The sequence below is a fragment of the Daldinia childiae genome, assembly GCF_008694065.1.
Source record: "Daldinia childiae strain JS-1345 chromosome Unknown Scaffold9, whole genome shotgun sequence".
Taxonomy (NCBI): domain Eukaryota; kingdom Fungi; phylum Ascomycota; class Sordariomycetes; order Xylariales; family Hypoxylaceae; genus Daldinia; species Daldinia childiae.
In genome coordinates, this window is record NW_022984650.1 from 783,544 (window position 1) to 808,832 (window position 25,289).

Here is a 25,289-nt window from a genome sequence, read left to right on the forward strand (position 1 = left end):
ACTTTGTATACAAGGCCAGACCTGAGTCGGGCTTGTTCGTCGGGAGGATCAAGTGTGGTGACGCGTGGTAGTGCATTTATATGAATGGGGTAGGATGGGGTGGGCAATAACTCTCAAACGACTCGATTGCCGAAGCTCAAGTTTGTTGCATGATAGCCTGGGTGCCGCCTAGTTGTCGCTTGACCTGCTCTCGGGCCCATCGGGCGGTGTCGATCGTACGAGACTGAAATTCCCTGTTGGTCTTGGTCTCCTTGATCATAGCAGTGATCCAGTCTTGTCTGAAAGCTTCAGCAAGCTCACCATTAGGGAAAGCATCGGCCAGGTCACTAATATCTTAGTTAGCACATGGTCTCGAGAGGTAAAGTTAACGTGTAATCTTACCCAATAACTCCCATCGAAGATCGCATGAGAGATTCGCTACGGTTCATATCTTGGGATATGATGTTCAGCAGCTGGAAGATGGACTGCACATAGGGCTGGAGAGCTGGGGCTTTTCAATTGTTAGTACACACATACAAAATGGTCCTGAAATATGACTTACTCTTGCCACTCAGCTTCATGGCACCAATAATGCCACCCCAGGCGTCCATGATACCTTCTCGTAGGGATATGACGTAGTCGTAGAGCTCATAAGAACCGTCGGGGGCAGCCGTCACAGTCGCGGCCTGTTGTAGGACCTGGGCGACAACGGATAGATAAGTCTCGAAATGCCCACTAATAGCATTGGCAATATCGCCAAAGCATTGTAGAATGGCGGGCTTGAACTGGTTCGAGAGGGTCGTACTCTGCACCTGATTTGTTAGACTTATCGTTCGAGAGATGATGAGATGTGAAAAGATAAATTTCAAGAAAAGATTAGGAAGTATGAGAAAAGACAAACCCTGAGATTGTTTAAGAGGTAGTTCATGAAGTTATCGCAGTACGGTTGGCTGCGCTCGCCCATTGATCGAGTTATGTCGCTAACCAACCCGATGGCCATAGAGCAGAGACTTGGTTCTTCTTGATTTCCGAGTGCGTTATATAGGAACGGAGTGAAAGCATCCATGTACTTGACGAAATCCTCTTCCATCGCGTTCGCTAACCCACTTATCGTGGCGAAGATCGACTCGGGGACACTGGACTTGGCTCCGGCTGTGCTGAGAATCTGAAGCGAGACCTGCATAATCCTGTCTCCCTGAGGAGATATTTCCTTCTCTAGTCGCTGGATAATTGACTGTAGGACAGTGCTCAGGCTCGTCTGCATCTCTTCCAATGCAATCTTGTCTTCTATGCTGACGACCTGGTTTTGAAGGGGGATGGTCTCTTCGAGTCGCTTAATAATCACATCGGAAAGTTGGGCAATAGCCGGGAAGCTCTCCGTCGCGGCATGCTGGACGAAAGCACTGAGAACCTCGTAAGAGGTGGTACGAACAGAGGTCTCTATGTTCGGCTGCGAAGTGACCGCCAGGAGATTTTGAACACTCTGGTTAAAGTGAGGCGTGATAGGGTTGGAAGTCGCGTCAAAGTCTCCAGAGAAGCGTTCTGCCAAATTCATTAAAGCCCAACAGCAAGACGCTGCCATCTTAATGTCGTGGACACCGGCGAACAGAGACCGAATTAGAGGGTCTAGGTGCGTTGTGGGATCAATAGCTTGCGAACAGGCATCCGTAATGCGGCCGAGGGCATATGCAGTTGAGTCTTTAACAAAAGTAGAGCTATCTTCCATCATGCTGATCAGGATGGGTAGAGCCTGCTTGACGATAGGCTCGAGGACTTTTTCTTCGGGCCCTTCCATGATTGCTCCGAAAGCAGCCACCGCGGCCTCTCGGAAGTGCCAGTCTTCGGATCGAAGGTGCTGCTCGACAAACTGAATGACCGGTTGGATGATGTTGGCTCCAACGGCTTGGGCGTAAAGCTGGAGACATTGGTATGCGGCTCGTGACAAGTTATACTCGTCATCTGTTGCATCCTCGTCTTGCTTGGTAAGGAGTAGTAGCAGAGCAGGTACAACTTCAGTAGTCGCAACTCGGGCGAAGTTATAGAAAGGGCGCATCTGATCGGCACTATCGACCTACACAAAATTTGTCAGCCAGTTATAAGCCCAACGCTGACTATGGCGACATACCTGCGCGTTATCCTCCTCTATGTTGATCTCTTCTTCACACACGGTGCTCCAGAATTCCACGGCAAGCTTCGCAACGTCCTCGTCGTCGTTCTTCATGCCCAAAATCGTCAGACCAAATAGGGCCTTCTCCATGTAGTAGCGCATATTCTCGTAGTAGAGACCCATTATGCGGTTGAGACAACCGAAGGCACCCTGCTGTATGCGCGCATCGTCGGCCTGGGTAGCCTCGCAAACAACCTGCATGATGTAGTTCCTCTCGCCTTCGTGCTTAAAGTTGTTACCGACGAACTCAAGGGAGTCGCCAAGTGCGCTTATGGCGGAAAAACGCACTTCCGCGTTCGTCTCTTCCTTGCGCGCACCTTGGACGACAGCGGTAAGAATAGCATTAGAGTGTCCGATCAAGGCAGTTCGGAGCTCGGGATCCTGACTTTCGCAAATGTAGCCTATACAGGTCAACGAAGCTTGCTTCTGATGAGGCGCGCCCGCGCTAACATTTTGAACCAAGACCTGCAGAAGATCTGGCCATTGGTTCCTAGGAAGTTCAATAGCGGCGATAGCGGCGATAACCTGGGCTGAGGCTTGACCAGCTTGCGCGTTACTAGAGGAAAGTGTCTGGATGGCGAGCTCCTTGACGCGATCCTTGGTTTCTTGATCGGTCTGCTGTAGCCATTTGAGCTGTAACTCGTTCTGTCGGGAAAATTCGCGAGCACTGAATGCGTTCTTCAAGGCTAGACCCGCAGCAACTCTGATGTTTCCTTGGGCATTCTCGTCTGCCAATGACTGAACTAGGGTCGCCAAATACAGGGGCTAAAAGTAAAGGCCATAGGTCAGCTACTGTCGATCAACTTGTTAATTAACCAACAATAATAACTTACAAAATTATTTTCGGCAGCTTGGGTTAACTGTTGCTCGGCACCAGTTCGCGTAGCCGCGTCTATGGAGAGAGGGGCGAAGGATTAGTATAGAGCTCAGTAAAATATGACGTGTAGGTACGAGCACGCGAGGCGCTTAACAGTCAAAACGACTAAAATCTTGAGAATACATACCTGGCGACAACGAGTTGCTGAGAACAGTGTTGATATCACTGTTGTCAGCCATATTTTCTGCGCGACCGACCTTTTTTCGTATTCTTTTTCAAGTGGATTCCAGGGTGTTGGATGTCAGTCTTGTGGGTTTAGTATTAAGTCGTTCGGTAGAATTTATGAAGGGGGGGTATTTGGTTGGTGGTAGACGGTCGAAAAAGCCGAAATGAGGCTGATAAGTGGTGAAAAAAGAGGTCAGGGAAAGCGGAAGAAGACCGTTTGGGTTCTATTAAGGCTAGTCCGAGACTGCGAATGAGGTATTGTCAAGTTGTTGAGTTGAAAGGAAAGTTTTTGGGAGAAAAAGGCGAAAAGATTAGAATTGCAGAAGTCGCCGGTGGACAGTTGGAGTGCACCAGTAGCGACCTTTTTTTTTTCTGGCTCCCTAAATAAAAACCTAACGAGGTAGGCGGAGTGATGCAGCGGGTCCCTTTTTTTTATTTTATTTTGTTGACACTCACGACCTGCAACCTGCAACTTGCAACACCTGTAACAACCGACAACTGCAACTTCTTAGAGCACTAGGCTAACTAATAAATGACGAATCTGATAGAATTACCCCGTCAACTCGTAAGAGGGGCAAACAATAATATCCGTCGTCCTTGCTGCTTTGTTTTCCCTGAAAGGAGGGAAAGAGAATAATGAGACGTAGGCAGATAAGGTTAGGTAGTTGTCAATAAAAGTAGGTACCTAGAGGGAATGAATGTGCAGAATGCAAGTTGTGTGCCCAAGGTACATAGGGAAATTGAGTCAAGTGGTGTTAAGAACCTTCTATTCTTTTCTCGAGAAATAGGCCAAGGTCAAGTTTAAAAGGTTAGGTTAGACAAAAAAAAAAAAAGAGGTGTGCACAGTCGAAGAAATAACGGTGAGCCACTTCTTTAAGGTACCATACATGTATATACTATCTATCATAACTGCATAACTACATTTGATAGAGTGAGCTTCATCTTACATAGTAGACATGTATGTACCTTACCTATCATATGTACCTTCTGCGCCCTAAAATCTTATAGAATTTCGGGCATATAATTCGTCCAGGCAGAAGAGCATTGATTTTAGCTGCAGGCTTAGGTACAATACAACAGCTTAATTCGTACATGTATATATGTACCTACCCCACCAGATACTTTCCATATGTACCTACATTATCTACCTATGTACATATGTACCTGCAGGTTGCAAGTTACCTCTGCCTTACATGTATACCTCTTATAAGTCTACCTAATATGTCAAGTACCTCTATAACGATATACATATATTCAATCAAGTCTTCTAAACCAACCAACTAAACCAAGCAACCCATTTGTGGCGCTAGGCAAATACTTAAGACGTTGAATCAGTTTAGTTCACATGTTTGCGAAATCGGAATGCGGATTGTCAGTTCTTCCCGCAGCTCTTCCCCGCATTCGTCCCAGTGCCCAGTCAAGGGTTCGGGAAGTTCGTCCCTTGCTGACCATACCCATACATACCTGCCATGTACATACACGCTCGAGCCCCTACTGTACTACGGATTAGTATGTAGGTATGTATTATGCTGATTGACAATTCCCACACAATCCTTATAAAAAGGGGGAAGTGGGGGATAATCAGCCGCAGATGTCCACCATCATCGTTGCTAATCTTTGCTAATCTTTGCTAATCTCACGCATGAGCATTTCACTTTAAATCAACGCTCTTCACTTTATTCATCCCCACGTATGTATATGCCTTTACATAAATGCAAATATGAGAAGCTGAACCCCTCATCATGCTTCATTTAGCATGAGTCGAGTGGTCGAGTGCCCCGTTTCAATGCAGACACACTTAAAACCAGATTGTTGATCATATGCTTTTTCAAATGCTTTTTTTTTTTTAATTCTCTCATATCCCGACGCCGTAGATCATCAACCAGATTTTTTTACATCCCATTTGCCTTAGCTTCTAAGGCTTGAACTGTCTCGGACGGGGCGTCATCATGGGAATGGGAATTGGCACTTCCATTTATAAGATTGTTGTAGTCGAGCTTCAACTCCTGACTGATGCTTCGCGGCGACGCATGTTTTCTCAAGACGGGACTTCCCGGTCGGCTAAGGATAAACTGTTTGAAGGATTTCGTTAGAGACAACGCCAACGTTTGCTAGCTTATTATAAGTACTTACGTTGCTAGCAGCACTTAGGAGGGCTATGAGAGAGCTCTGTACCACATCTTCGTGTATGCCAACACCCCAAACTTTTTGTGATGTACCAGCAGCAGTACATTCTATGTACGTAGCTGCTTTGACTTCTCGGCCACCTCCTATGGCGTGCTCCTTATAGTCGGCAACATCCAGATCAATACCCACACCTTTCAGGGCATTTGCTAGGGACGAAATAGGACCGTTGCCACGACCGCGAAGCTGGTATTCTCTGCCATCAATAGCGACAATACCTTCGAAAACACGGGCGAGGTTTTTAGTTTCTTGTGTGGCACCAGGTGCCGGTGGAACCGGGGATGATGATCGATCGAATGAGATGGAGTAGTCAATAATGTTAAATCGAGGATGCTCTTGGAGGAAGTATGTTTGCTCGAATAGATCAGTGATCTCAGCCGATAGAAGCTCTCTGCCCAGCTGGTCTGCCCTCCTCTGTACTACTTTACTAAATGCGATTTGTAGGCCTCGAGGAAGGTCAAGCTGGAGTTTGCGCAGGATGATCCAAGCGGCACCGCCCTTGCCACTCTGAGAGTTGACACGAATGATAGCCTCGTATGTGCGGCCGATATCCTGAGGATCGAGAGGGAGGTACGGGAGCTGCCAGTAGTCCTCGTACGACTTGCCCTCCAGTTCCCGCTGCATGAAACCCTTCTTGATAGCGTCTTGGTGAGAGCCACTGAAGGCACATACGACAAGAGATCCGCCGTACGGTGCCCTGGGATGGACAGGGATCTTATTACAAATCTCCACAGTGTCGACAACCCGATTTAGATCGGAGAAGTCGATTTTCGGGTGGATACCTTGGGTGTAGAGATTCAAAGCTAAGGTGACTAGGTCAACATTTCCCGTCCGTTCACCATTTCCGAAAAGGCATCCCTCAACGCGGTCGGCTCCCGCCATCTGCGCCAACTCGGCAGCAGCAACGGCACATCCCCTATCATTATGCGGGTGAAGAGAGACACAAATCTTCTCTCGCTCGCTAATGTTGGTACAGAAGTACTCGATTTGGTCGGCATAGACATTGGGCGTCGACATCTCGACAGTTGCCGGAAGATTGAAGATGATAGGGTTTTCTACCGTGGGTTCCCAAGCAGCCTTGACAGCTTCGCAAACGCGGATGACAAACTCGGGGCTGGTATCAGAGAATGTCTCAGGGCTAAACTCGAAAGCCCATTCCGTACCAGCTTGTTCCGGGTCATCTTTAGTAATCGAACGAGCATATTTAGCACATGCTACCGCCCTCTCAAGGCTCTCTTCTTCTGTAAAGCCAAACACGATACGTCGGAAACATTCGCTCGTTGCGAGGTAGATGTGTAAGAGAGCCTTCTTAGAGCCTTTGAGGGAGTCGACAGTGCGGCGGATGAGGTCTTCTCGACACGGTGCTAAAACTTGCAGCCAGACGTCGTCGGGTACGGCCCCGGGAGTCTCGACTAATCGTCTTGTAAAGTCGAAATCCGTTTGCGACGCAGAAGGGAAGGATACTTCGATCTCCTTGTAACCAAGGTCGACTAACATCTTGAAGAATCTCCATTTTTCGTCACCACTCTGTAAAATTTATTATCAGACCATGTTCGTAGGTACCAAGGATACCAGAATACAAACCATTGGGTCGACCAGACTTTGATTGCCATCTCGTAAGTCTGTTGCCAGCCATCTCGGTGCCTTGTCAATTGTCTTAGAAGGCCATTGGCGATTTGGGAGGTTTAGAGGTGTAAATTTCTTGTACTTTTTGGAAGGATCCTTAAGCCTGTATGACGAATCTTGTCTCAGCCTCGAAGTTTTCTGATCATGGATGGGCCCTGATGGGAATTCTTATATTATATTGTCGGGCGTCTTTGGTACTACTTACATCGGCATGGTGATGGTGGGACCACTGCTTGGTGGGAGCGCAACGCAACGCGGGGCTTTGCTACGGGTTGATCGAAGGTACCTTTGAACGTTTGTAGGTGAGGAAGTATCACGATTGTTAAAGAATTGAATTAGAGTTGAAAATAGGAACTTCGAATTGTTAATTCATTAAAGTTTAAAATCTCCAATTGAGAGAAGAAGGAGGTCACATTTATGAGTCAGAATCCAATTCAAGGTTCAGACTCATACACATCTACTTCGGTTACTTAAGGTTCTTTAATAAAAATTTCGTCAGTGCCGTCTGCGGACCAGTCACCAGTCTACAGTCTTTGATTATTGAGAAGGTGGGGTTTTCTCTTTACTTTTCTGCAAGGTAACCCCGCAGGTAGGCGACCTTTCACCCCTGTAACTGCATTTACTGTCTACATAACGAAATTAGACCTATCCGTTGCGTGCCCCATGTGCATATATAGAGGGGTATTTAGGATAGAGGGGCATTAGGTACTTATGCTTCCGTGTTAGTGGAACATGACGGGACCATCCACTATAAGCCATGCACTACGACTCGTCCACTAAACACAAGCCAATATCATTTAACATGATATGACATACATGTCGTGACATATTAGTGAAGAAGGGCGCGAGATTCGATAGACAGAGCTAATAAATTAACTGTTACACGTCCATATGCAGAAACGTTTATTGGCAGGCTCGGATATAGCCCTCATCAATAAGAGGGTTATAAATCGATGCAGTTTAATTCGAGCACAATAATGGCGCTTTCATGACTTGTCTTCTATAAACAATGCTGGCTTAAAATGCAGCTCGCGAATTTAGATACAGGATAGCTTAGCCTCAAGCACATCGTAACTTGGGGCAATCATAATATAGCTAATAAGCTTCAGAACCCCTTAGTATATGATAACGCGGAAATCCGTCTTAATTTCAGCCCCCCCCTAACGCCTTTGCTATGGATTGAATGCAAAAAGTGACCTTCCCCACTTACATATTTTTATATCGTTCCTAGGCTACCAGGGCTGCGATCCTCGTGATGTGGTGCATTCCAGGGGCTATAACCTGGAAGCCGAAGGATTTCGTCCGATGACGGCCTCGTTCACGATAGTTCGATGGTCTAGAATATTGTCTGCACCGAAAAGGCCCGAGTAATTCTGGTGACTATTTACCATGTGAAGCTCTCCTCTACAAAGTCGACTACGGAGCATTCATCCTGAACGTCGCGGACCGCCTGTCGCACGTCATCTGCTAGGGCACCAGGGCCACATACCGTGACGCACATCGCTCCGACCTGCTCCTCAACCTCCTTCCTGAGCAGGGTAGGGATGTTGGGTCGTCCCGGAAACATCTGGACCGTGCTGGAAGCTGAAATAATCTCCTTCGTGTTCTTCGGTCGCGTAACGAACAACCGGATGTTAAGGATATCTCTTCTCCTTGGCATCCGTAGTATCTCGTCCATCCAGGGTCGCACCCATGTCAACGACTCGGTATCACGTATTATCCATACTAGTGTTATCCGTCTTGTCGCAATTGTCCCCTCGTCAAATCCTTCGATTAACGGCTTGAGGTACGAGAGCTGATGGGTGATACCAGTCGAGCCGGCAAATAGCACAGCATGACCGTATGAGTCAAGTGAGTGATGGCCTGCGTAGGGGCCTTCCATGGCTGCCCTAATCCGAATGGAAGGGGATCCTTCCTTGAGTGCTTTTTCATAAAGTCGCCGGGTGAAACCTGTGTGAGCACCAATGAGGAAAGATACAGAGGTGGTGCCTCTCCTTTGGGACTCTTTATCAGCTTTGTTTTCGAGAGCTGTCGTGTCGACTTCGGGATGATGTTCAATCCAGGCGATAGAGAAGGGATGGTTCTCCCACGGAGTAATTCCCATGAAGCGGATATATGCGTGTGTTCCCGGTTGGATGTCAACATGACGAGGTAAATGCATTGTAACTCGAGTTGTGTCACCAGGTAAAGGTTCTACAACGGCTTCGGTAAAACCGTTCCGTTTCGACCAGTTGTTATAAGCGAGGCGGAACATGCGAGCTAGCCGTTCCGCTCCCCATAGGATGAAAATTGCCACCATCCACGAAAGCTGGGGAAGACCACCAGGAAGAGTCGCCGTCGCACAGTGGACCCAAGTCATGGCGAAAATAATAAAGGCTAAGATGATATGAAATGAGAGGAACGTCTCATAGAAAGCATGTCGAACTGGCGAGAGGGAGAGGAAAAAGAGGATAACGAGAGCTATTGTCCCAGCAAAACCAGAAGCAAGAAAAGTGTCATGAATCAGCCGGTAGTTCATACCGTCATACCCGTCAGCAGCCGCCGCGACAACAGCCCACGCGATCGTATGTATGACGGCCTCTATCACGACCATCCGACCCATCCACCGATGAAGAAGATTGTAGGTATCAAAACTAACCCTTAACAACCCGATGAGGGGGTTGTTACGACCTGCCATGATGATCAGAGGGACCATATTGACGAGGGCTAACGTGCCAGAACGCCCTCGTATCTCAGCAGCCAGAGCGTACCGATTTTCTTGAAACCAGTCCTCGTAGGACATGTAAACGATGTTGCTTATCAAATAGATGCCCAGGATAACAGAATGAAGCCGAGAGGGCAGGGTTCCTATGCTAATAGCAGCAGATAATTTGATCTCTCGGTTGTGTCGTTTCCTCCACAGAGGGGCATAAATGAGATTTCTTTTCAACCATGGCATCCGACTCCACTGGGACCTCTTCCAGTAAGTTTGTTTGTCTGCCGGGGTCGACATAGCTGAGACGTGGCGTATCTTGGTCCATCCTATCTCAAGGAGACGGGTAGTAAGTACGATGAGCGCTATGATACCCAGCGTCCACCATAACATATTCTTGAATAGCATGTTACCAGGCTGATCAACGCCATTTAATGACGTAGCGAAAGGGGCTATGGTTGATGCCGCCTGCGCTTCATCTGTTTCGGTAGGCATATCTGAATCCCGGAGTGCGAGTATTGTAGTTGGTGTGAGTGATCCGAAGGCGGTGATCCGCCCGCGGCTTATTAGCGGCATGATGTTTTTTGAGTACCGACTTACGGTATGTGTATTCGTGATCTGCGTTGTAAAATATTGGATATTGATATTATTTTTTATTCGAGAAGTAGCAGACTGAAACAGGCGGGTCCGAGGAAAGACAAGAAAATCTAGAGATAAAGAGAGATTCGCCCCGTAATCCAGAAGCCTCGAGGGCAAAGACCAGTATTGATGTAAGATTTTATGAATGCATTGTCTTGCGGAACAACCAAGGCGCTATGAGCGAATGTTGTGACTAGTAATTCTTTGTATGTCGATGTTTTATCCTTTATCCTTTGTCCTCAGTATGGCAAGAACGTGCTTGTCGCTAATTGTACTAGGAAATCGATATAAACAAAGCTATGGTTGGAAGAACAAGCAGGTATGGCGTGTGGCGGCAGTCTTGTTCCCTTTGTCGCCGTAAGGCTAACCTTGGCAAACGGAATTTCAGGCCGTTAGCCGAGAAGTTGATATATTCCAAGTAGGGAGGGTGTGGGGTAATAGTTGGCAATATTATCTTCGTGATATATTGCCTACCCAGTTAGAGAGATGGTGATAATTCGGTAGATGAACTAATTTGGTGGTGTGTTTAGCAATGTGGGTTTGTTTCCGGTAAAAATGTCTGGGGAAGAGAGTAAGTGAATGTAATGAAGCAGGGTCAGGTAGGAAATTAGAAGTCAAAATTAGGCATGCACAGCCTCCTTCTAGAAGTAATTCTGAAAGATTGTGATAGAAAAAAAAGAAGGTGTTAGGTAACTACCTAATGTAGAAGTTGTGAAAGTGAAGTTGTAAAGATTAAGTTATGAGGAAGTGCCTACCTTAGAACTTGGTTTATTACAATGAACGATAAATGATAAAAATGATTAGGTGAGCTAAGGTGAGCTAAGGTTCGCACTTGGGGCCGGTTGTCAATAACTACAGCCACCGATATATCACCTAAAAGGAAACTGCTGAGGTCGGGACTCATTCAATAATAGAACAAAAATACTGGGAACACACACGACGATCACTGAGGGAAGATTATCAAGTTTATGCAAGATTCGTCGTCACCGGCCTTCCCCGACTTCATCCCTGACCTGGAATGATTTTCACAATTTGCGCCATGGCTCTTTGTCATCATAATTAGTTAAAAGCCTTAAAACCACGCTAGAATCATACAACTGTCAACCCAGAATGGTAGAAACTTAGAAGTTACCTTCTTTATTTCTCCACGTATACAAGTTTGTCAAGTGCTGGTGTCGAATTCTATGATATTTCAAACACCGGTTGGAGAACTGGCTAAGTGACTATATTCGCGGTTCCTAGTTGCCGTGATACGAACTCAATGATTCGCCCACAAGCGCTTGACGCTCCGCCCTACTCTCCACTTACCCGAAAAATTTCAGGTGCAGGGATTCTAACCGGATCTGATAGGTCCAGGGGTTTTTAAGCTTGGCTTACTAGAGTACACCGGATGGTCCCAGTGTAACCTAGCAGTCAACGAAACAAATTATTTAATTGGTCGGATGTTTGCTTAAGGAGGCCTAAGAGGGCCCTGACCTGCTGAAAAAGCACGACTTCAGGGGTTAGAGGGGCTGGAGGGCCCCCTTATCGGCCCCTCACTAACGCTAATTCAAGCAAGGTTAGGCTGAACTTGGCTTGATCAATTCACCAATAAGAGAAGATATTACTGCTTTTTTCAGTGATTTACCCAGATTGTACATGACATCAGCAACCTCGTATCTATTGCGAATTTAAAGTGTGCCTCCGTACTCACGAGAACGTGTTGTAAATTGAAACATTGTTTCTTCCGTTTGTCCTCGGCCTGCACCTAGACACATTATTCCTCCGATTCATAAATGTCCTAGTCGATGACTCGGGGCATCGTTCTCCTTTTTGAGGTAGTTGGGTGATGATCGTACCACCTTCTAGATTCAACTTTCTACGAACCTATCATTTATTGCTTTTAATTTGACTCTGAATGACATATAAACATCTGTGGCCAGCCACCAATATCTACCTAGGTAGGTACCTAGAATATTCTGAGACGAGAACATATCACAGAACAGCAAATGCATAGCTTCCATCTACAATTCTACCTGTTCACAGGTAATAGGGAGACTGTCGTATGACCTACTAAATATGCAGAGCGTAGGTAGCCAACACATGCCGTGTATGTGTCAAAGGCTTCTTCTTATCAACAAGCATGGTGATACGATGCTCAGCCCGGGCTATTATCTGCCGACGGATGAACGCAGGTTTGAAAGTACAGTGACTTATTAAAGCTGCGTATCCCGTGCATCTTACAGAGCACATGACTCACACTACAGACGGCAATATCTAGGGACACTCATTTATGGTTCAACAGTAGACTTGAATAGTGACAGTGAGGCTGAAGCCGTAAAAGGGGACATAAGTCATGACATGCAGCTGAATGTGTCAATTATACATATCCTCGTGGTTACGGAGCCGAATACTACATGTACGCGTATTTGCTAATCGTTTGTCAGAGTAGTAAACCGCGCGCTTCGTATAGTTACCAGCAAGACGGTAGCGAGGCCCCTGTCGTATTTATATTGACCATATTTTGTCTTGATAAGGCTAATATCTCTTACTCTTACCAAGATGTCTTTCCTAACCTATAATATTTCTTGACAGCTCTTTTAATTATGTGGGATTCAATATGTCTACTTCCTTCTTAAACATTGCTTTTCATTTGTATATGCCTTATTTAATGCACTCATTTCTGGAGGTTGCTTATTAGTACGATTCAGTTTTACAAAAGTTTGAATTTATGGAACTTCGAACTGCCCGTGTTACCTAATGCAAGACAATGATATTCTCATTTAATAAATGCATATATATGTTAGATGGATATCCACAGAAAGAGGTGGGGCGGCTCGACACGGGTCAACGTTCAACGCGACTGTTCATAGGAAACGACCTTCTTTACATGAGACGAAATAAAAATAATGGAAGGCACATACTTGATCTTATCTAAGTTGATCCGCTATAGTCCTTATGTACTAACTTAGCGACAGTTAACTTCCTCGAAACTATCGGGCTTACAAAAAAACTAGCACTTGCTTCATGAGATCAGCCCTACAAGTGATGGCCGTTTGTAGACGGAAAATACCTACAGCAACCAAACTTATAACGACAAACCCGAGATAACAAATACTCGGACGTTCTGTTTTCGCTGAGGCCTTATAACAAATAACGACACCATGTCTCGCTTTCTCAACCCGGCCAAAATTGGCCTCCTTGCGCTGATCGAATTGTATACAAAAAAGACAGTCCCTACAGATTCCATCGTAGATGTGCTGTCCTTCATAACTTCTCACTTGATCGACAGTGATGCTCAAACTTCGTTTTATACCCCTAAGGGCCGGTGGAAACGAGCTGAAACTACTGTTAGCCTAGTTATCTCCATTGCAGACTTTGAGAAAGTCTTAGCACCACATACCGTTGCTTCTGGCATGCCTGGCCGGAGCCTATGGTACGTCTTCCTAGACAGGCTTTGGAAGATCGACTCGCTTGATTCATTACATGAATTCTTCGACCACTGCTCAGATCTGTTAGCAAAGACCAGGGATGAACTGCGTCGTGACGCTGAGTTAGGCATTCCAGCCCCAGCTCCTGAAGCCATATTGCTCTCTCGTAACTCACCGTTCGGTGCATTCGTACGAAGATCTCAGCTCGAATTCACAAGATTACGTTTCCACGACGCATTCGAGTTGTGGAAGGGCTTTGTTAAATATCGCCAGGTTACAGCGACATATTACAGGAAAAAGACGCCGTCTTTCCAGAGGCTTAGTTTCGATAATGTCCTCTTAACCGGGGAGAATGACTGGGGCTCGGGGGTCGAGACCATTGCCTCTGTGACTTACGGGGATATGCTTAGAGATGATCCAAATTCGACTTTACCTGTTAGCACTGACGATATCGAGAAGCTTTTGGAGTTCCAGATCGAGCAGATGCAAAAATACGGCAACCGAGTACCCTTAGAGATACAACACCAATTTCATGATCTATTAAACGACAGCTTTATGATACCAAGCCTATCTCACTACTTAAGCTATTTAGATGCATGGAGAGCAGGGGACTACTCTACCTCCTTCGATTATCTCCATCGATATTTTGACTACACGATGCAGAACAGGGACAGGTCTTTCTATCAGTACGCGCTGATGAATCTAGCAGTACTCCAAGCTGACTTTGGGTGCTACAAGGAAGCAATTTCAGCGATGCTAGAGACTGTCTCTACTGCCAGGGAGAACCGAGATATGACATGTCTAAATTTCGCCCTTAACTGGCTTTTTCACTTTGGCAGAGCACATCCCGGAATAACTAAGGAGTTGGAGTCGAGTAGCATGCTTGGCACTGGCAAGGAGTCCCTAGCTTTTCTTAGAAGCAGGGCGAAGGAGACAGGCATGTGGACGTTGTGGAGTTCTACACTTATGAGCGAGGCAAAGATGAGCCTTTCGAATGGCGAAAGCGTAGCCACGGCGATCGAGCATCTCGTCAGAAGCTCCCAAATTCTAGTCGAACGCAATATGATGAACATGGTCGGTTCTCAACTATCGATCAATATAGCATTGTGGGACAGATTAGGAATCGCCTATCTGTCAGTAACTGCCTGCGAAATATTTATTCGTTGCCATGCTCGTAATTCGATTTTTGACGACGAGCTAAAGGTAACGAGCCGCCAGGCTTCAATGCTTACTCTTAGGGGTAAGTATGACGAAGCGCTTGGGATGTTAGAAGGTATGGATGCAAATTCACTCCGAGCTTGGAAGCCGAGTCAATACTGGCACAAGTTCCGTGGTATAATAAAGTTGAGAAGAGATCTTCATCGAAATAATCTCGATGGAGCGGAACTGTTACTCTCCCAACTTCTTCAGTCTAAGGACGATGATCTAGAACCCGACCTTGCCTTTGTAATTGACAGCCTTCATATCGAATGCCTTATTCGTAGAGGCAATCTCGACCAAGCTTTTTCAAAAGTAGAGAAAATGATTTTGGAACTTCGAGACGAGAACAAAGATATCGCACTGCGGGTTCGATTACTCCTTATCAAAGCTGAACTTCTTGATAAGTGTGGCCGGCCGCAGAAAGGGTTCACCATTGCTGTGCGGGCAGCGAATGTGGCTTGGCGAGCCCGTCTCATCCCCTATCTATGGCCAGCAATAGGGGCTATTGCGAATATATTAACATCGCTTGGAGAGTTCGAGCCAGCTATTCAGCTCCTAAATGCAATCCTACCGCGCATTTTCGAGTGTGAGAATGCCACAATGACTGCAAAACTTTACTCGCATCTTGGCGATGCTAATATGGGTATGGCAGGCAAGATGCCGCCAAAGTCTATCAAGAGAAGAGAATTCATGACAAAGGCATTGGAGGCAATCGAAAAAGCATTTAATCATTACTCGAGCGTCGAAGATATAGATAAACAGTGCGAGATGATGGCTAAGAAAGCCACGATTATGAAGGTCTCTGGGGATAACGTTCTTGCGAATGATTACGCGGCAGCATACTTGGCGATACGCAAAGACGCTGAGCGGATTACGATATGAAGGAACACATAGGTTAGCTACTTTATAATGATTAAAATATTTCCAATTTATATGACCTCGATATAAGTAATAGAAAGCTACTGTCCAAGAAATAGGGGGAAAGAGACTTTTTAAAAATACCCAAAATTCAATTAAGGCTGAAAGGGGCTAAGGTTGCCGGCGCGCTACAAAACCTACTATTAATGTCTTTCTTGGCTCTCAAAGGAAGAAAACATCTAGAATTGCTAATTTTCAAAATAACCTTTGCTTATTGGCTTTTATACAAGGAGAGAGGTTTTCAACAATACGGCCTCTATCGAAATATGCCTCTTTCTTTTTCAAAGATATTATGATTTTTAGCTTTATTTACCTTCTAACTATTCCTTTAATCATACCTATCTTAGCTTGAAATTGAAACGGGACATGGTCTTACTATGTAAGTTAGGGTTAAGGTAAAATGCATGGGATAGATACCTATTCTTCCCTATTTTCTTTTCCTTTTTATAGGCTCATGGCTGAGTTTTGGTTGGGGAGGTTGGGGAGTAACCGCGTTGCTCGTGCTCCAGCAATTACTGCATACCGGGATCTGAGGTGTTCTTACTGTGTCGTCCGAGCCTAGGGTGCCGTTCTTACAGCACCCTGTTGGATGCCCCTTTCTTTTGACTTGGTCGCACGAGATGGGCCTTCGTTGGGCGTGGCCGATGTGGTGGTGTCCGTGGAGGCACCATGCTACTGTCCAGACTTGCTTGCACATGTTGGGTGGGTGGGAGATGTGTTGGTGGTGTGGTGGGTGTTGACTTTAGAGTAACTAGGTGATGTGCGAGTTTGGCTTTGGTGGATCTGATGATGATGATGATGCTGTCTTGTTTCCACCTCAATGATACATATACGTATATTTATAGTACATAGCTTGCTATCCTTTGTTTGTGTTGTAGAATGTACTACGAGACTATTCGTAATAAGAGAAGATGATGATCCGGAGAGGATAGGAATATATGACTGGATACTCCCTATGCCTTGGCAAGTAGAATCTGGCTGTTCGCCCTTTGAAGCTATTATAAAGTCATCTTACTATTCGAACAATGATGCTACACAATTCGCTTGTTTAGGATATGAATTCTGCTGGCCTTTGATCGATAAGTACCTAGGCAAAAATCGTACAGTTTCTTTCTAGATTACAAATCAATTGTCATTACTGAGCTTCGAATAATGGTATGGTAAGAGGGTTATTTTCTTAGGTTTATACATGCGTACGGCTAGGCTAACCTCCGTCTCTTCGTCCCCCTTTTGGTGCCAGTCGCAAAACATACATTTTCGAACATGATCCTTCTGCGTTCAACGATATTCGTATTCGTTAGTTTTAACCCATATGTAATGGCGATAGTACTGTCGTGCCCTGTATTGTATAGAACGGTGCTGGTAATTGTAACACCTAGCTAAGATATAGCTATTCGTCCGACGTTCTGATTATCCAACATATTCGCAGATTATTTATCGGCCCAGTTGATATGCCGCCCCTGCTTATCCTTAAGCTGCCCTTCTTTGTTAATAGACGGCTCTATATGCTCGTCTCCTTCGCTCATATCGTTGGTAGCCCACATCCTCTCAATGCATAGCTCAAACGGTCCCGGCACTCGGTCTGTCAAGCCAACACCTATCGACTTAACTTTCTGCCGTAGAATCTCCGTCTGCGGCTCAACTACGAACCCGTGGTTCGTTCGCACAAAATCGTTCCACTTGATTATAACCGTCTCCCACTCCCCAGGCCGTTTAGCAAATAACCGGTGCTGGTGCAAGTCTGTAGGTACAATTGACTCCGTCTGCACGTTGACGAAGTAGCTTCGCCCGTCAGACTTGATGCGCATGCCTAGGTACGCATACATGTCGATGTTCCAGAGCGCGCGACCGAAGATGGTCGGGGGCTTATCGAGGGTTCGCCATGCGGCGTAGCCGGATCGTTGGACCTCGGGTCTGTGGGGAGGGAGGGCAGTTGATATGCTGCCGTGGAAGCGCGCATAGCCGTGGGAGTTGTCCTTAGGAGAAGGGGGTATCCAATCTAGCGCTGCCTTAGAGAAACCGCCGATGTCGACGTCGGACATCAGCTTGCACTCCTCGAGGGAATCGGGCTTATGGAAGTCATGGAGGGGAAGTGGACCCGAGGGACCTTTTATGCCTTCGAGCTTTAATGCTATAAAATATTAATATGAGTATGGAATAGGTAGTTTTATGCAACTATAAATTGTATAATAACATACCTATATTTGAGAGGCGCTTGAACTCGTCAATACTGCGGCCCAGGAAACCCTTGCTCAGACAAGCCGTTGTGGCGCGCATTGTGATATGAGATGCGCAAAGTAATTTTAGAATTAATTAGGGGAATAAGATGAGCCAAAAGGCTCGGACATCAGCTTTGACATCAGTAGCAGGGATTTAGAATCTGTATGTCTGGAACGAAGTTATCGAGGTTGGAGCTGTGCTAAGTTAGGAATTACTTAACTAGTTAGTAATAAGTTGAAGCTTTCGTCACTGAAAAGCTCTTAGATGCATTATTTGGAGGCGAGATTGCTATATCTAGGAGGCTTATCTAAGAGAGTTTAATATTCAACTAAACCGTAAGACTTTTAATTGCTGCCTGTCAAATGCCCAGCCGCACTCGCCGCGCGTTATGTGGCGATCAAAGGTTAATACCCCACAAGTATATGATCGGATAAACCACGGATGGTAAACGATAGGGGAGTGGAGAGTTTAAGACCCATGTCCCTTTTAATGCTTATCGAATGGTTCCAAGACAGCTTCTACAGCTTCCAAGAGCCTAAGTTGCGTCAGCCTCTAATTGATCTTTTGGCTTTTAACTCCGCAGAGTTTTGCTGCTTGTGGGAGTTGCGATTGTGAGGACGTTGACATTACACGAGTCAGGTATCGAAATTTTTGAACATTTAGTATATCAAACGTACTGAGTCCCTAATTCAACCACATACGCGACATTCGTTCTCTATATTATATTATACCTCCTGAAGACCGGGTGGGTGGGATGCGCTTTGCTTAAGAGTGGCTGTCACTTAAGTCTAAAGCTTCATCCCAACTCCTTATTCACCTGCCTAAAGCCGTGAGAACAAAGTATTCATCAGTAACAGAGGACGAAGAGCAAACAACAAACACAGTGACTCATTCACCATGGCTACAATCCGTAGTCTTGATCATTCAAAGTGCGTATTTTCCCCTTTTTCGATACTCCCTTTTCGCGAAGCGCATGTGGATTAAACATTCGCCCTTATCTTAACCATGAGCATGGATTTCACCGTCGGTTGTTGTGTAGCTGCTAATCACCTAGAGTATAGATCCGAAGCGGAACTCGCTATCAACATTAGAAAAGCTACAAGCCCGGAAGAGACAGCGCCGAAACGAAAGCATGTACGAAGCGCCATCGTCTATACATGGGACCACAAGTCCTCCCAGTCCTTCTGGGCTGGTATGAAAGTGTACGTGGCTAGAGACCAGCGTATATAAGTGGAAGCTGACCAGGAATGTATCTAGGCAGCCTATTCTTGCCGACGAAGTGCAAACGTTCAAGGCCCTAATCACTATCCATAGAGTCTTGCAGGAAGGACACCCTCAAACGTTGAGGGAGGCTATGGCAAATCGACCTTGGATTGATAGTCTTAATAGAGGTCTAGCCGGCGAGGGCGTTCGAGGATATGGACCCCTAATTCGAGAATACGTCTACTTCCTCCTAGCGAAACTATCATTCCACCAACAACACCCCGAGTTCAACGGCACGTTCGAATATGAGGAATATGTCAGCTTGAAGGCGATTAATGATCCCAATGAAGGCTACGAGACTATTACCGACCTTATGTCGCTCCAGGACAAGATTGAGCAGTTTCAGAAGCTGATCTTCTCACATTTCCGAAATGTTGGCAACAATGAGTGTAGAATTTCCGCCATTGTCCCTCTGGTACAAGAAAGTTATGGGATTTACAAATTCATCACAAGCATGCTAAGAGCTATGCATTCAAGTATGGCAACTACAAAATACTAGTGGTATTCTTAACTAACAATACTTAGCAACGGGTGATAACGACGCATTGGAACCCCTGAGGCAGCGTTACGATGCGCAACACTACCGATTAGTCAAGTTCTATTACGAATGCTCGAACTTGCGTTACTTGACCAGTTTAATTACGATCCCGAAACTACCGCAAGACCCACCCAATTTATTAGCAGAAGACGAAAATGCCCCTGCATTACCAGCCCGCCCAAAGCAAGAGATCGAGCGTCAACCGACCCCTGTACGCCAGCCGAAGTCCGAGGAACCCGACGAGATTGCCGAGTTCTGGCAGGGTGAGATTGATCGGCAAAACAAGGAGTACGAGGAACAGCAAAGGGTATTACAAGAGCGTCAAGCAGCAGCTCTTCGTGCTCAGCAAGATGCGCAAATGCAGGCTCAGCGAGACTTCGAGGAGCAGCAAAGACTTCTAGCAGAGCAACAACGTAGGGAACAAGAAGCACTAATAGCTCAACAAGCCCAATGGCAGACACAAGGGAGGCTGGCCGAACTTGAGCAAGAAAACCTAAATGCGAGGGCGCAATATGAGCGTGATCAGTTAATGCTGCAACAATACGACCAACGAGTGAAGGCACTTGAAGGGGAGCTAGCCCAAATCCAGAACAACTTTGGTCAACAGGTTAACAGCAAGGATGACCAAATCCGCGCCCTACAAGAGCAGGTCAACACATGGCGAACCAAGTACGAGGCCTTAGCGAAGCTGTACTCGCAGCTACGCCATGAGCATCTCGATCTACTTCAGAAATTCAAGACAGTCCAACTAAAAGCGGCGTCGGCCCAAGAAGCTATCGAGAGGCGCGAGAAGCTAGAGCGTGAAATCAAGACGAAGAACCTAGAATTGGCAGATATGATTCGGGAGCGAGACCGAGCACTTCATGACAAAGATAGGTTGAATGGTAGCAACAAGGACGAAGTCGAAAAGCTGAAGCGAGAACTTCGTATGGCAAATGACAGGGCTGACAACCTCGAGCGAAGCAAAGGCAACGAGCTGTCTACTATGCTCTCTAAATACAATAGAGAGATGGCAGACTTGGAAGAAGCTCTACGAACCAAGTCGCGTGCCCTAGAAGAAGCACAGGCTAAGCTACAAGACGGTAGCTCAGACCTCGAGCAATTGCTCCGCGAAAAGGAGGAAGAGCTTGAGGTCTACAAGGCTGGCATGGACCAGACTCTTATTGAGTTGAATGAGCTTAAGCTCCACCAGGGCGACACAGACAATGCCCTCGACGGCCAGATCGATGCTCTAATATTGGCGAACCTTGACAAGATCAACGACATTATCGACTCGGTACTACAAGCAGGTGTAGTCCGAGTAGATGACGCGCTCTACGAACTAGACTCAACAATGCAGGCTGGTAACCAAAACGCTTCGCCAACATATGTGCTATCCCAGGTCGAAAAGGCTGTAGCGAGCGCTTCAGAATTTGCTACCACTTTTAGCAACTTCATCGCCGACGGTCCTAATGCTACTCATGCGGAATTAATCAAGGCGACCAACGTCTTTGCAGGGGCTATAGCAGATGTATGTAGCAATACAAAGGGTCTGAACCGTCTTGCTTCCGACGAAAAGAAGTCTGATCAGCTTCTCAATGGCGCTCGTGCTGCCGCCCAGTCTACTGTCAAACATTTCCGTAGCCTTCAAAGCTTCAGGCTAGAAGGCATGGATCCTCTACAAAAGACTGACGTTCTTGTGAATGGTAGCAGCGATGTTCGTCTGAATCTACAGAGGTTGACTACCCTAGTTGAGACCTTTGCTCCTTCCGGTCGACTAGCAAACAACAAGGGCGATCTAGGCGACCTTGTCGACTCAGAACTAAGCAAGGCGGCCGATGCCATTGCTGCAGCGGCTGCACGCCTTGCTAAACTCAAGAATAAACCCCGAGACGGATACTCGACCTACGAACTCAAGGTTCACGACTCGATACTCGATGCTGCGACGGCGGTCACCAATGCTATTGCTCAGCTAATCAAGGCTGCTACCGTTACACAGCAAGAGATCGTCCAAGCAGGTCGGGGAAGTTCCTCGAGAACAGCGTTCTACAAGAAGAACAACCGATGGACGGAGGGTCTCATTTCAGCCGCGAAGGCTGTGGCTACGTCGACTAATACGCTCATTGAGACAGCAGATGGTGTGCTATCTGGTCGCAACAGTCCCGAGCAGCTTATCGTTGCTTCGAACGATGTGGCCGCCTCGACAGCTCAGCTTGTGGCCGCCAGTCGTGTCAAGGCTGGCTTCATGAGCAAGAGCCAGGAGAGCCTCGAGCAGGCCAGCAAGGCGGTAGGCGCGGCTTGCAGAGCACTTGTGCGACAAGTACAGGCCATGATCAAGGACCGAAACCAAGAGGACGAGGGAGTCGATTATGCCAAGCTCAACCCGCACGAGTTCAAGGTTCGGGAGATGGAGCAGCAGGTGAGTTTTAATAATAACTATACGCGTATCTAGTGTGCGGCGGCTAATCACAGACGAAATTATAGGTCGAGATTCTACAGCTCGAGAACGCGTTGGCTTCCGCGCGACACCGGTTAGGCGAGATGCGCAAGATCTCATACCAAGAGGATTAAAGCAAATACGAAGACAGAAGCAGACAGAAGTGAGGAGGGGAGGAGAGGTTATACCCCTGTTAGTTGTTAGTTGTTAGTCGTTGGCCAGATTATCTTTGCTGCTGCGTTTGACGAGTGATTTTTTTCTTCTTCTTCTTTTTCGTCTTGGAAGCAGGCTGGATGATGTAGCATATTCGAAAGATGGCAGATCGGTTGTGGACTTTGTACAAAATTGCTACCCCTAAGGCAGGCTGGTTGGCTGGCCAGCGGGTTGCGATCTAGTTAGCTTAACCTAGGTAATTTGATCACTGGCGGTTGAATTTTAACTACTAATTTTGAAGATTTAATTTTGTGAGAGGGGGGTGTGACTAAGTGATTAATGGTAGTGTGTAAGTATGTTGTTAATATGGAGGGATAAAGGATGGGATAGGGGGTGATGTTAGAGTGGAGAAGTAAGGGTAGTTGATGTAGAAGTTGACGTAGAAGTAGGAGCAGTTACGAGAGGAATATAATAATACCGCCGAATGGTATATTATAGGACTCTTGAGTAATAGAAGTGTGCTTTAGATATCTATATTTCAATATTAGATGAGTGTATATTGATAGTAGCCCCCTGATATATTTATGTACACTTGTTAGTTTTATGCCCCTATATGTAATGCTTCTAGACATGATCCATACTTCGTCATCTTGGAAGCAGTGTTATACTTCATTGACTCATGGGCCTGATTCCGCTATGTCCAGGCCTCCTATAAGTTATAGGTAATTTCCTTAAGAACGGGCCTTTCTTAACTGCTTCACTACGTCGACGGTGTCGGTCGTTCTTCGAATTTGAGGTTAGGGTTAGGGTTGTATGTCTGGTGACGCTCAAGTTGAGCAGGCAAATAAGCCTTCGCCTCCTGCTCAGGTTTCTTAGCTTCCCCCTGTTTCGATGTTTCCGCTTCAGTAAGTTCAAGCGGAGACTGTAGATGTGTTCGTCGAGAAGGTTTTCTTGATCCTGATAACGCACTAAGTGGCGGATCCTTTACAGCGGGATCATCGTCACTAGGAAGCGTCACTTCGACGAGGCTATAAAAGTACTCGAGTGTCTCAGGAAACGATTGGACAGCAGAACTCCAACTAGAGTTGACTTGCTCCTTTATTGGCGGTGTGTGACCTTCTACCACCTCCCTCGTACTTCCTTGTTCATTATACTTCTTCGCAGCGGTTTTTTGACGTTCGTGCATGTTTCTCGAGAAGCTCTCTTGTACACAATCTTGAGCGTGACTACGAACCCAATATCGTATGTCGTTGTACATCGGAGACATTATCCTAGATTCTGCTTGCTTAACGGCTATTTCCAAGGCCTTAGCCTCGCAATCACATGCGAGGCTTGCTGGTGCATGGCATATTGCACAATCCGGATCCATCCTTATAATAGATTTGCGAGGTTTGTGCTCCTGTGAGTACGTTCCTCCTATATTTCCCAACTTGTCGTAGTTACTCCCCGGCGTTTTCTCCCTACTCGCGGTGAATGACACTGGTGTTTGTAGAGCCTTATTATCCTTCTCCTGTTGGTCCTCATTGCTATCCTCCCTTATATTCGTTCCCACATCAATTCCACTAGATAAGAACGTAAATACTGCGTCTAAGCTATTACGTAGATTATGGATTCTTTTGTCCAAGTATTCACAGATCTCATCAGTCATTCCTGGAGTCTTTTTAATATATAACTGCAGTGAGCTAGTTTCTGGATATCCTCGCGGAATATGGATTGTGAATTTTATGGGGATATACTTGCCGTGAACCCTCAAAGATTCGGATATCGTAGCATCTAACATTAGATTTTCCATATCAATCACGTCCCATGTGACGTTTGATAATCGATTGCTGATCCGAATTATCTCGTTATTGATAGTATTTGACTCGTTTTCATTGCTCGTAGTTTGCGGTATGCCTTTGGATTTCCCCGTGTGATCCTTGATTCTTGAGTACACTTTATGAACGTTTCCCTCTTTATCGTTCAACTTAGTCTTCGAGCGCGATGAATCGAGTAGTTTCGATAGTATTATAGATATCTCAGATTTGTTCTTAGTTTCGGTTTTCCCCTTTGCGTCATTTACATCTGGCTTCGGTTCCTCCACCCACGATGTTGATTCTCTATTAAACGGCTTCCTTATGGGAGGAGGTGGTGATGGCCACCGATGTTGGCCGTCTGGATCATCAACTGCCTGTTGAGGGGTAATGCTATCTTGGTCGATAACCACGTTCAATTCAGAGAATGCAATTCGTTCCCATTCCGCAATGTCTTTATAAACGACATCTTCAGGCGTAAATGACTTAACGTACTTTACTGTCCGAGGATTCCTGTGGTCATTACTAGTAGCATTGTCCTGGTTGGCGATAGTATCATCTTGAGGGAATAAGGGAAACCATGGTCCATCGTCATTACTAGGAAAATCTAGATAGCTCGTTAAATTGTCCGGGTCCGCAGTAATCGGAGAACTACTAAAATGATGAAATTCGGGAGGCCCGGTGTAGGTAGGGGGAAAAGTAAAGCCGCTGAAAGCGCTGGCCGGGAGCCCCTTGGTTTCGTTTGGCGTATCCGAAGGGTTCATCGGTAAAATATTAGGCCCTGAGAAAGATTCACCGATTGTCCTATGATCATACTTGACAAGAAACTTTTGAAGAATGGGGTCATCTTTGAGACTCCCGAATGCTCCGTGTTGGTTAGGAATAAACCCCCATTCGAACTCCAGTCGCTCTGTATCCGGTACTCCGTCAAATAAGGACCCTTCGACAAATTCTAAAGAGGGATCGGCGGAATGGTTGGACAGAAGTTTTTCATCGTCAGGCGGGGGAAGAAATCTCGTAGGAGATGCGTTGTCATCGGGCGAAGCCTT

The 25,289-nt window shown here is 46.2% G+C and overlaps 6 protein-coding genes across 6 annotated transcripts; 2 read left to right on the forward strand and 4 right to left on the reverse strand.

Annotated features, from left to right (window-relative positions):
* Positions 1-136: 136 nt before the first annotated feature.
* GL218_07446 (Importin subunit beta-1) lies at positions 137-3,202 on the reverse strand (the record flags this gene model as incomplete). The annotated part of the gene is made up of 7 exons (XM_033584201.1): positions 137-326; positions 382-490; positions 542-791; positions 881-2,050; positions 2,105-2,911; positions 2,980-3,038; positions 3,151-3,202. 7 exons carry the CDS (start codon positions 3,200-3,202, stop codon positions 137-139), a joined length of 2,637 nt encoding a protein of 878 aa, XP_033432515.1.
* A 1,878-nt stretch (positions 3,203-5,080) lies between these two features.
* GL218_07447 (2-isopropylmalate synthase) lies at positions 5,081-7,211 on the reverse strand (the record flags this gene model as incomplete). Its single annotated transcript, XM_033584202.1, has 4 exons — positions 5,081-5,260; positions 5,322-6,899; positions 6,957-7,101; positions 7,204-7,211. 4 exons carry the CDS (start codon positions 7,209-7,211, stop codon positions 5,081-5,083), a joined length of 1,911 nt encoding a protein of 636 aa, XP_033432514.1.
* A 1,171-nt stretch (positions 7,212-8,382) lies between these two features.
* Positions 8,383-10,266, reverse strand: GL218_07448 (Ferric reductase transmembrane component 3; the record flags this gene model as incomplete). The annotated part of the gene is made up of 1 exon (XM_033584203.1): positions 8,383-10,266. One exon carries the CDS (start codon positions 10,264-10,266, stop codon positions 8,383-8,385), a length of 1,884 nt encoding a protein of 627 aa, XP_033432517.1.
* Positions 10,267-13,472: 3,206 nt separating this feature from the next.
* Positions 13,473-15,821, forward strand: GL218_07449 (Anaphase-promoting complex subunit 5; the record flags this gene model as incomplete). Its single annotated transcript, XM_033584204.1, has 1 exon — positions 13,473-15,821. The coding sequence occupies one exon, from the start codon at positions 13,473-13,475 to the stop codon at positions 15,819-15,821; it is 2,349 nt and encodes a 782-aa protein (XP_033432516.1).
* Positions 15,822-17,287: 1,466 nt separating this feature from the next.
* GL218_07450 (Complex I intermediate-associated protein 30, mitochondrial) lies at positions 17,288-18,134 on the reverse strand (the record flags this gene model as incomplete). The annotated part of the gene is made up of 2 exons (XM_033584205.1): positions 17,288-17,988; positions 18,056-18,134. The coding sequence occupies 2 exons, from the start codon at positions 18,132-18,134 to the stop codon at positions 17,288-17,290; spliced, it is 780 nt and encodes a 259-aa protein (XP_033432758.1).
* Positions 18,135-18,974: 840 nt separating this feature from the next.
* Positions 18,975-22,428, forward strand: GL218_07451 (Endocytosis protein end4; the record flags this gene model as incomplete). The annotated part of the gene is made up of 5 exons (XM_033584206.1): positions 18,975-19,006; positions 19,139-19,279; positions 19,335-19,816; positions 19,866-22,276; positions 22,342-22,428. 5 exons carry the CDS (start codon positions 18,975-18,977, stop codon positions 22,426-22,428), a joined length of 3,153 nt encoding a protein of 1,050 aa, XP_033432759.1.
* Between the last annotated feature and the right edge of the window lie 2,861 nt (positions 22,429-25,289).